Source organism: Xenopus laevis, chromosome 3S (genome assembly GCF_017654675.1).
Source record: "Xenopus laevis strain J_2021 chromosome 3S, Xenopus_laevis_v10.1, whole genome shotgun sequence".
Taxonomy (NCBI): Eukaryota; Metazoa; Chordata; class Amphibia; order Anura; family Pipidae; genus Xenopus; species Xenopus laevis.
The window spans coordinates 68,821,356-68,832,251 of record NC_054376.1 but is presented as its reverse complement, the minus strand read 5'-3'; the positions used below and the strand labels follow the sequence as shown (position 1 = coordinate 68,832,251).

Below are 10,896 nucleotides of genomic sequence, written 5' to 3'. Positions count from 1 at the left end.
CTCAGTGTCAGAGACAAAAGGATACCTGGTCGTAATTTGTAGCAATGCTGTAACAGAACTGTAACAAAACCAGAAACAGGTCGATGTTACGTCCTGACAAAAATATGTAACAGTATCATGTATCAGTATCAGCGATTAAGAGGATCAGACAACTCTTTCTATAATTAGCCAAAATCACAATTGATCATCATCATTGTACCTAACACAATCCACAGCTTCACAGTTTCTGATCTCTAGTTGCAACCAATGCGGCTAGACAGGGGCGTGGTACCTTTACGTCACTAAGGCGTGGCGTGGCGTCAACTAAGCGATGCGGAAGCTGTTCCTAAGCATTTGGGTAGGCGGACCGGAAGACGCTGGGAGAAGCCTGGGATGTCCGGCACTGGTGGTGGAGAGCCCGGGAAACCGGTAGAACTTAGGAATTAATGACTCCCTAATAGAACTGAGATTCTTCTGCCTCCAGCCATGAGTAAGTAGAGTTGCCCAAGTGCTGCGTTTAAAAGTTTGTTAGTATTGAGTAGTATTGCTGAGTTCAGCAAAAGTTACTGGAGAATGATTGACAGATGAGGGGTGGGCATGAAGTCTACACGAAAGGTATGTCATGTGTTAAAGGTGCCCATATCCTAAAGGATCATGTTTTGAACGAGTTGCTTCAATTAAGAGGGATTAACTGTGCGGCCCTCCAGGATTTGTTAAAGGGCAACTACTTGCGTGTGGCTGTTCGGAGTGCTGAATGTTATCATTCAACTATAGTGTCAGAGTCCCAGACTGGAAGTTCTTCTAGTCCTTATGGGCAGGGGTGTGCTTTGCATTTTGGATTGATATTTACATCAAGTTACCATGACAACGGAGCAAATCACTTGCTTAAACACCGTGTTCAATTTGGGGAAGTTGTCATCGATTTTATTCCCAGGATACTGAAAGCTTATGTTTGTGTATAGCCTAATAACTACATAACTACTTAAATATTCCTTGGTTTTGTAAAGCCTCTGCTAAAATATATTTCAGTCCTTCTGTTACTGTACTGAGCAAGTACAGTACAACCCCCATTTTAAGTTTTTCAGAGGACCAGGGAAATAATTTGTAAAATCCGGGAAAATGTAAAATCGGGGAAATGTGTCAAGTAACGTTTTCTATAAGTACTGAAAGGATGAAAGCACAGGAGTCAATTTTACTTTGAGATACAATATTTACTGTGTTAATAACAAGGATTAAGCATGGCAGTGCTAATGTTACACTATGGGGGGCATGTGCAAGACTCTGTCAGTCACATACACAACCTAAAGCAATAAGTGATTGGTGCAGGACTGGATAAGGGGCAGGCTAATTGGAATTGACCATTTACAGGCAGATCCATAGCAAAATATACATCTGGTTAGTATATTAAACCTCTATTTCACAAATAAGAACATTCATAGAGGGAATAAAAACAGTTTTTGGGTACATCAGTATAAAATGTTCATGTAAAATCCAGGGAAAGCATTACTTAAAATCAGGGAAATGCACCCATTATAAATTGGTGGGACCACAAATAAAGAATGGAAAATGCGGAAAACTTAAAATCAGGGTACTTCAAATTGAGGTTTCACTGTAGATTTGATTTTCATATTAATAATGTGTAAATATGACTATAGTTTTTGTTTTTAGTTACTAGTGCATATACTCTTAGCACATCATTCACATGCAAGGTAAAGAATGAATACAAAGATCTGATTGGTTTCTGTTTAACTGTCTGGGCATAGTTTAACTATAGGTGGCCATACACGGGCCAATAAAAGCTGCCGACAGACTGAGTCGGCAGCTTATTGGCCCGTGTTTGGGACCCCCTGACGGGCTTCCCCGATCGAGATCTGGCTGAAAGTTGACCAGATCTCGATCGGATGGGACTAAAAATCCCGTCGGATCGCGGCCACATCTGATCCGACCGCCCGTTCCCATTTGTTAGGATCCGATTGTTGGGCCCTCAAGGTGGGCATATCAGAGAGAGTTCCACAACTTTGCCAAACGAGTGGATCTCTCCGTGTATGGCCACCTTAAGTCAGTAAATCAGCTCATGGTGTTAAATTCAGCTTTCAGTTTACCCTTGTTCATAGTTTATTGAAAATGGAACAGTTTAGCATTAAAAGAGGAAGTAGTTCAGTTTTAAAGGAAATGTGCAAACTGTGTGAGGGCTGTTTCCATAATACAGTTGAGATATTTAGTTGTCACACAGTAGTCATTTTGTCAGAGACACTTTGCACCCTAAGGTGTAGGTAGACTTACATTTTTATAAACTCATCATACCGCTAAATGAGGTGCCAGCTCCCTGTTTTGTATCTGTTACACAGTCTTTTAATTTCCTTTATTATAGTGTATATCTGCCAGACTCCTTTTAAAATGTTGGCTAAAAATAACAACAAAATGATTGGTTTATATGAATAAATTAAGTGTTCCAAAACTGCAAGTTACCCATTTATGATGTAATACGAATGCATAAAAAAGTCAAGTGTCCGCTACAGGCTCCCAATGAAGCCATATATTCGCACTTAAATGATTTACAAAAAATGTTGTGCATTGTATCAGTCCCCATAGTTTGCTTGTATTGTTGCTTCAAATTTGATTTTATCTTCTGCTTAAATTTCATCACTTTTCCTGTACCACCAGCTCATTTTGCTGCACCTTGCTGACAAGCTTATTGATCACACTAGTTGGCATTCCAGTTTGATGATTCATGTTATCAAATTGGATTCCTGTCTGTGCATTTATGCACAGTTCTTGATGCTGCTCTTAGTGCACAAGTGCTATGTTGATGACCGGGAGTGTTGCGCAGGGCTGCCACCGGGTCAAACATGAGAGGAATTTCTGGTTAAGCGCACAATGATATAAAAAATATGCAGGATTTAAATGGAGGTTGTATGACATTCAAATGTTAAGGAATACTCTAGAACAGTGCTGTCCGTCCAACTTCTATGGTACCGAGGGCCGGAATTTTTCAATCTACATTGTGGAGGGCCGATAACGGAAGCCAGTGTTAGCCACTCCCTGTTTTTAGACCACACCCACTTTAAACCACACCCATGTTACCACAAGACCATGTCCACATTAACAGCACACCAAAAAACCAAATTGTTGATGCTCACTGCAGGGATCAGGGCCGGAACTAGGGGTAGACAGAGTATGCGGCTGTCTAGGACGCCATCATTGAGGGGTGCACTTTCCAAGTGTTTATTTAATAATTTGTTTCAGTAATCATGGTCACCCAGTTGGGTGGAATCCATCTCCTTCCCATTCTCCCTCTCCCAAATTTTACATATGGTAAGCAGACACAGCAGGCAGACTTTGATGTGGAGGGCCACATGAGGGGGGGTCGCGGGCTGCCAGTTGGACAGCCCTGCTCTAGAACAATATATGTTATAGTTAAGAGCCTTAAAGTCATTGTTCACCTTCCAAACCCTTTTTTCAGTTCAATTGTTTTTTTGTTTTTTTTAGATTGTTCACCAGAAATAAATACTTTTTTCAATTACTTTCAATCTTTTATTGCTTATGTTTTTTCCAGAATCGAAGTATAAAGGTAAATGTCTCCTGTCTCTGGTGTTTCAGTCTGGCGGCTCAGTAATTCAAATGCAGACTCTAAACGGTTACAATTTTGCATCATTTAGTAGATACATTTTTCAGCAGCATCTCTGGAGTATTAACAACTATTGTATCAATTCTAACAGCTGCCTTTAATGACACTCAGGGATTCTGCTCAGCAGGGACAAAGATAAAAAATATATCAACCGAATGTATCAATTTAGAACAGTTCGTGTCGGCGACCCCCCCTCCCAGAGCTGCTTTGGGAGGTGAAAATGAAACTTTACACTTCAATATTAGAAAAACAGTCACATATAGAAAATAGATAGTAATTAGAATAAGTCTTTATTTCTGGTGAACTATTTGAAACCAACTGAAATGAAAAAAAGTGTTGGTATGTGAACAACCCTTTAACTACCTTTTATTTATAAACGTGTACTTTGATATAAAAGTGCATACGCTATACAAACCCAGTTGAGTGTGAAAAAAAACACTTGCCATTACACTGTTACAGGAGGAAATAGACCTTTGGGATATAAACGCTTGGAAAGACTCCTTCATTTTTTTGGGGGTGATGGTAGGTCTGACATATTTACCTTTTTTTTTTTTTTTACTGTTAGCTTAACTCTTTCTCTAATTAAATACATAATGTTAAGGGCCCATTCATGTTTTTAGATGTTTTTAGATGTTTTTCAAATAAGTTCGTTTTCCAACTGAGCATGAAATACAGAAACTACCCTATTGAATACTGCTAGGCAGGCGATTTTAAATAGGATACGAAAAAGTATGCATTGACCATAGGTGTAGCCATATAATGCCACAAATATACATGTGGTTATAAGTCTGTGACTTGTGTTGAGGGATAACATTTGCAATGTGTCATAAAGATGTAACAATAGGCGTAGATGCATTATTTTATGAGCTATTCAGCTGTCTTGGGAAAGGTGCTCTCTAGTTACTTATTATGCAATCTGGGACATAAATAAGTACCTCTTGAGACACTCCTCCAAAACCATTTGTCTGCCATTGTAAGGATTTTGGCAACCCAAACTTCCGTTTGGACCATAACCAGTTGCATTTTGTGAACATTTTTAACAGAAGTTACAGAACTTCAAACTATATTTTTTAAAGTGCAAAGAAATACTTATACCTATGCTTTGTAAGGAAACACATTTTTACACAGATCACAGTATTAATTTTGCAACATGCCAAATGTTTGACAATCGTATAATCTCAAAAAAAAAATACTTCTGTTAAGTAGATATCACAAATCTTTTGAGAACCCAGAGCCTATATATAGTCAAAAGATTGTGGCTACATCATGGAAGTGGTAGTTGTGGCTGGTGGATCTAGACCAGTGGTTTCCAATCTGCGGGGCAGTCCCCCCTGTAGGATCTAGTAGCAGTGGCAGGGAGTGCTCAGCGTTACGTACAGTTATGGATGAATCTGCAAGTAAGTTGAAAATATTTGAAAACCACTGATCTCGATGTTAAACATTGGTACTTTTGTGCTGTAACTTGTGTACTTACCTAGTTATGTGTAGGTCCTGTTTTCAGATTAAAAGAGCAAATTCAATGTGACAAAAATACAGCTAAAATCCCATTGTAGTTATGATGAGTGGGTTGGTCTGAAAATATGTTTGGGTTTCAAGTAAATCTTTCCTGAGTGAGGATTGGTGTTGGGCACAGATTGTGTCATTTTGCAGCAGACTGAAGCTCAGCCTTTACTTTATTTTTCAAAAGATTTTCTTTTCAGCCTGTTTGACTACACCATCTCTCATGTCGCTGCTGGATTACCTTAAAACACATTTTTTTCAGTTGTTTTCAGATTGTTCACCAATAAATTTTTTTTCAATTGCTTTCTATATTTAATTTTTTACCCTTTTCCAAAATTTAAGTTTAAAATTGAATGTCCTGCAGTTGGTGTTTTAGTCTGGCAGTTTAGTAATCCAGGTGCAGGTTCTGAACTGCTGCTATTTGCTACACTTCATTTATTTGTTTAGTTGCTACATTAGTTGATACATCTCCCAGCAGCTGTGGAATATTTGTAACAATTGTATCAATTATAACTACTGCCACACTGGACATTTTTCGTTGCATTTTTAAAAATGCGCCATCAAGCGTAAATAGGCACAAAATGAAGCCCTAATGAAAATTATGTAATACGCACTATAGAAATTGCCAGTGGGCGTTTGTGAGCCAACATCCGAGGCACCTGTATTTGCATTTTTCAGCTGAAACAACATATTATTGAGCTCTATGGAATCATCAGGTTTGGAAATACACTTTGCTGAAATCCGCAGTGTATTTTCAATATGGTGGTCAAACTCTTGCGAGATAGATTGTGCATTTGCAGCGTTGTCTGCTGGTGACATAATTATGTTGTGTATTGACGATCAGTCCGTATACGTTTTGCATGTAAATTGCTTTTCCGCTTGGCTTTTTTTCCACAAATGTTTCATAAGATTCATCTGTGCGGAATTGTGGGGAATGAGAAAAAACAGAAATGTATTTTGGAAAAAGAAAATGACAGGCTGAAAATGCATATCACGTGCATGTGGTTTTATTGCAACACTTAAGTTTGACCACACGTTTTTAAAAACTCAATGTAAAAACACCCTTTTGTGACCTTGCCCTTAATGTTACTCAGTGATTCTGCTCAGCTGAGCCACAGATAAGAAACATATCAGCTAATGTTTAGATTTAGAACAGTTTACAGAGTCGGTGACCCCCCCCCCCCCCCCTCAAGCTGCTTTAGAAAGACATTTGAAGGTGAAAAATTAAACTTTTCATTTCAAAATTAGAAAAGTGATCACAAATAAAAAATATAAATAATTGGAAATAACGTTATTTCAGGTGAAATTTTTTTAAAACAACTGAACTGAAAAATGTTTTGTAAGGTGAACAACCCCTTTAAGCTACTTGTATCAAAGTATGCACCCTTTTATTACAAATTGTGTAGGTTTCTCTTATTTTTATATGTATTCTTCTGTTGATGTTGAAAGTGTTAATCTTGCCATTTTCTATTTAAAATTGTGTGGAGGAGTTCTTGGGTTTTTATCTAAACTTGTTAATGTAGTCATCTTAGATTACACTGCATTGGAAATGCTTCTGTATACACATTAAATGTTTCCTTTCCTGCTTCATTGTCTATAATTTGTCATGTAAATATCCCTGTTTTTCAGGCCTGGGGGATTGTTATTGGTGATCCATATCTTTCAATAATATAAAGGTATAAAAATTCTTCAAACTGCACGCATCTCACTAATAGTGCTGTGTGCTGTAATGTGTTTTTTGCATCTCTGGATTTTATCAAAATTGTATTTGTTTTATGTAGTAAATGTCTTGTCCTGTCTGTGGAAGTTTGTTTGTTTATTGGTAAAATAGCATGAGGACAGCGAGAGGGGGAACTGCACCGAGTGCTGTGTGGGATTAATGAGATCAGTACACACAAGAGAGGGTTTGTATCTTGTTTATAAAGGGCATTTTTTTGAAGCTTCCTCGTAACAATAAGATTGCTGTGTGCCATGTTACTTATGTGAAATAATAGTTTTCAGCAAGATGCGTGGTGATTTGCTGTGCGGATTTTAATTAACCCCTTAAGTGCCTTTGTAGTACCTCTGTCACTGATGTACAGTAGCATGGAGAAACAGAGAAGTCGGAAAGTCTGTAAAGAATATTGAATTGATTTATTTTATTTGCATGCCTATATGTTGGATCTGAAAGAGTTTTTCATTCTTGGTGTTTATTGAAGCTGCAGTTGTGTCATGGAATGAAAAATGCAATTGCTCATGTCTATGTTTACTATGTATTTCTGTGCTTGTTCACTAATTACTGTTTGTCTATGCTACTGTCAAGAAATTTGTGGTTTGGGAAAAGTCTGACACCAGAGTTGTCCAAACCAAAAATTAGATTATCTTCCAGTAGATCTTAAGTTAAAGGGGAACTTTAACTCAAGATCAAAATTTTAAAGGAAAGGTAAGGTAAAATCATGGAGATGGGGGGCAGGAACCACCAATACACCATGCACACAGCAATATGACATATGAGCAAATATATTGTTTAAACAGGGTCTAGCCTTAACTCCTGTTAAAACTGATCATTGACCCTGCATACATATCAAGGCAAAATTGGCCATACTGCAAGACCAAATATTTTAATCAAGGTTTAGGGATCAGTATATCCCATTACAAATTGCCCCCTCTGAGTATATTCCCTTATTATCATTTAAAAGCAAAGAAAGGGTTGCATGTATTTATAGACAACAATATATGTCATAATATCATGTTCTTTATCATGTTCTTACCACAATCGTTATCACAATGATACACCCATCATGTCTGACTTTTAGCATTATTTACTTAACATATTACATCTGCTGGGTGTGCACTGTCTTGTCCTGTCCCTGCACTATGCTGTCCTGTCTTGCAGGAGCTGCATATTTTTGCACTTGAACTTTTTGTCTGTTGTCTAGTACTTCTGTTTTGTGTAGAGCACCATGGTCCTTGAGGAACGTTGTTTCGTTTCACTGTGTACTATACAAACGTATATGGATGAAATGACAATAAACTCACTATGTTTCCTCAGTGTTAAAAGGGCTGTTCACAGTCTAATACTTTTTTCCCATTCATGTGTTTTTTCAGCTAGTCCATCAGAAATGAAGACTCTTCCATTACTGTCTATTTTCTATTTGTATTAGAGAGAGAAGAAAAAGAACTGACCCCTGAGGGCATATTTAGTGATTCTGTTCCTTACCACCCCCACATAGGGCATATTGGTAGCTATATCATAGCACACAGATCCACAAACCAATTGCCTCTTATATGCACTGTTATGTGAACAGATTATTAAACCCTCTACCTTACTGTAATCCGCCTCCCTGCCTTTAGACCTAATTTTAATGGTGTTACACTGGACTTTAGTTTTTACATTTGACTGAATAAAAGTTATATTTCAATACGTATCTATATACAATTGAGGTTTTGGACTTCTGTGGATGGGAGGGTGCAAATTTATGGGTCAGTTTTTTCTTCTCTCTCTAATATTGATTTAAATACTTGACCCTGCCCGCCATCCTCTGCTTTTCACTTGAAGGGAGGTGCTCCCCTAACACCCCTTGTATACATTTAGTATTTTCTATTTGTGACTGGTTTTCTAATATTCAAGTTTAAAATGTTTCTCTAAGGCAGCTCTACATTAACTAATGTGAATTCATACATTTTTTTATGAAGATTTTCATTCATCCAGGTCATAGTATATTTAATATAATTAATTCAAAAAGCAACTGGACTTGCTGAGTAATTATTGAAGACTAGGGATGCACCGAATCCAGGATTTGGTTTGGGATTCGGCAAGATTTCTGGCTTTTTCAGCAGGATTCAGATTCGGCCAAATTCTTCTGCCCAGCTGAACCGAATCCTAATTTGCATGTGCAAATTAGGGACGTGGAGGAAAACTGCCTGACTTTTTGTCATAAAAAAAAAAGTATTTGGCTGAATCTTTCGCGAAGGATTCGTGGGTTCGGCCAAATCCAAAATAGTGGATTCAGTGCATCCCTATTGAAGAAGTCCCCCCCCCTCTGTTCAGGGATGCTTTCTCCACCTTGACATTAATCGCCTCTTTCACCCCTCTTTCAAACCAGCGATCTTCTTTATCCAAGATTTGGGACACTCCTTTGAAGATAGTAATATCCAAATCTTGGATAAAGAAGACCATTGGATTGAAAGATGCGTGAAAGAGCTGATTCGTGTCAAGGTGGAGAAACCATCCCTGAACAGAGGCGGAGACCTTCGACACCTCCTGTCTGCTTCATACAATGCTGTTCTAACATCTGTACCCCGGCAGTTTCAGAACACTTCACACATCCATTCATGCAACTCTCACAAGTAACACCTGTTTGTAGGAGTTGCATGACACATTGGTAATCCTATCACAGTAACTACACAGAGTCAACATCTCTGTGAATTTCCGATGTCACCTCTCTGAAGAGTTGCAATGTGCCATTGTGATTGGATTAGTGGAAGAGATAATATACCAGAAACTTCATTCCTATACCAGTCAGTTGAACTGAAGAAGCTGTTTGGACGAGTAGTGAAACGTCTTCAATAAATACTCAGCAAGTCCAGTTGCTTTTTGAATTACTTATATTAGTCATACATTTGTTGATACATTTCTGACCTTTGTCCCTGCTGAGCACCATCCTTGAGCTTCATTTTGGCTAGAGCCAGGCCAGAACACTTGTGTCTGCTCCTGTGCAAACACACCTGGCGGATTTTGGTGCAAAATGCACAGTCTCTTGTTTCATCTCTGAAAACCACTGAGTTTGTTTGCATCAATGCCGAGACAAGGGTTCCTCTCACAAGGAGATGGAGGATACTGCTTGCAGTAAGTGTAAGGGCCCGAAGGCGCAGTTGGAGTGCGGACCAAGGAGGAGGCAGGTAGTCAGCGAGTTCGTGGTACAAAGGGATCAGGCAGAAGAATAGTCGAGGTACAGGCAAAGGGTTCAATCCAGGCAGCAAAGGGTCAATCCGAATAACAGGCAAGGTTGGTACACAAAAATCAGTCAATAATATAACACCCAGGAATCACGAAGATGAACCTATACTTGGGCAATGTTAGCAATGTCCAGGGGGTTTAAATAGGCGAGTTTTGGCGCCAAGATTTGGACGCGATGACGTCATGACGCTGACGCCGGCGTCAAGACGCTAACGTCGTGACGCCGACGCACGTTCTGACGCCGGCGACCGTTCCGTCGCCGGCAACCAATCGGAGAGCGGGAGGCAGCCGACGTCATCACACAGGGACCAGCAGGATCCACATGGGGGAGGAAGGAGTCGCCATCTTGGACGCCATCGCCATCTTGGACGCTGTCGCCATCTTGGACGCCATGGCCAACACGAGGGTGAGAAACTTCAGTTTCCATTACAGTACCCCCTTCCTTAGGGGGGGCCTCAGCACCACCGAAACCGGGACTGGAAGGAAATTGCTTGTGGAATCTTCGAATAAGAAGAGGAGCATGGACGTCAGAGTCCTTCGCCCAGGAGCATTCCTCTGGACCAAAACCCTTCCATTCGGTTAAATACTGTAACCTACCCCTGGAAATTCGAGAGTACAGAATTCTTTTGACTTCAAATTCTTGGTGTCCATCAATAAGAACAGGAGTAGGAGAAGACGAGGAAGAAGAAGAAGAATCTTTTGCCGGTTTGAGAAGAGATACATGGAAGACATTGGGAATCCGCATCTCGGGGGGAAAGCTGAAGACGAACTGCCACGGGATTGATGATTTCAACAATGGGGAAAGGGCCGATGAACTTGGGGCCGAGTTTAGGAGTAGGAACTTTAAGAT

General features: G+C 39.5%; 1 protein-coding gene across 2 annotated transcripts in view; it reads left to right on the top strand.

Moving 5' to 3' along the window:
* Positions 1-312: 312 nt before the first annotated feature.
* The window catches only part of usp6nl.S (USP6 N-terminal like S homeolog), an 85,990-nt gene continuing 75,406 nt past the window's right edge, over positions 313-10,896 (top strand). For both annotated transcript variants that reach the window (XM_018255722.2, XM_018255721.2), the window contains exon 1: positions 313-469. In XM_018255722.2, coding sequence (XP_018111211.1) covers positions 466-469 — 4 coding nt within the window. In that variant the 5' untranslated portion in view covers positions 313-465. The remainder of the gene's footprint in view (positions 470-10,896) is intronic.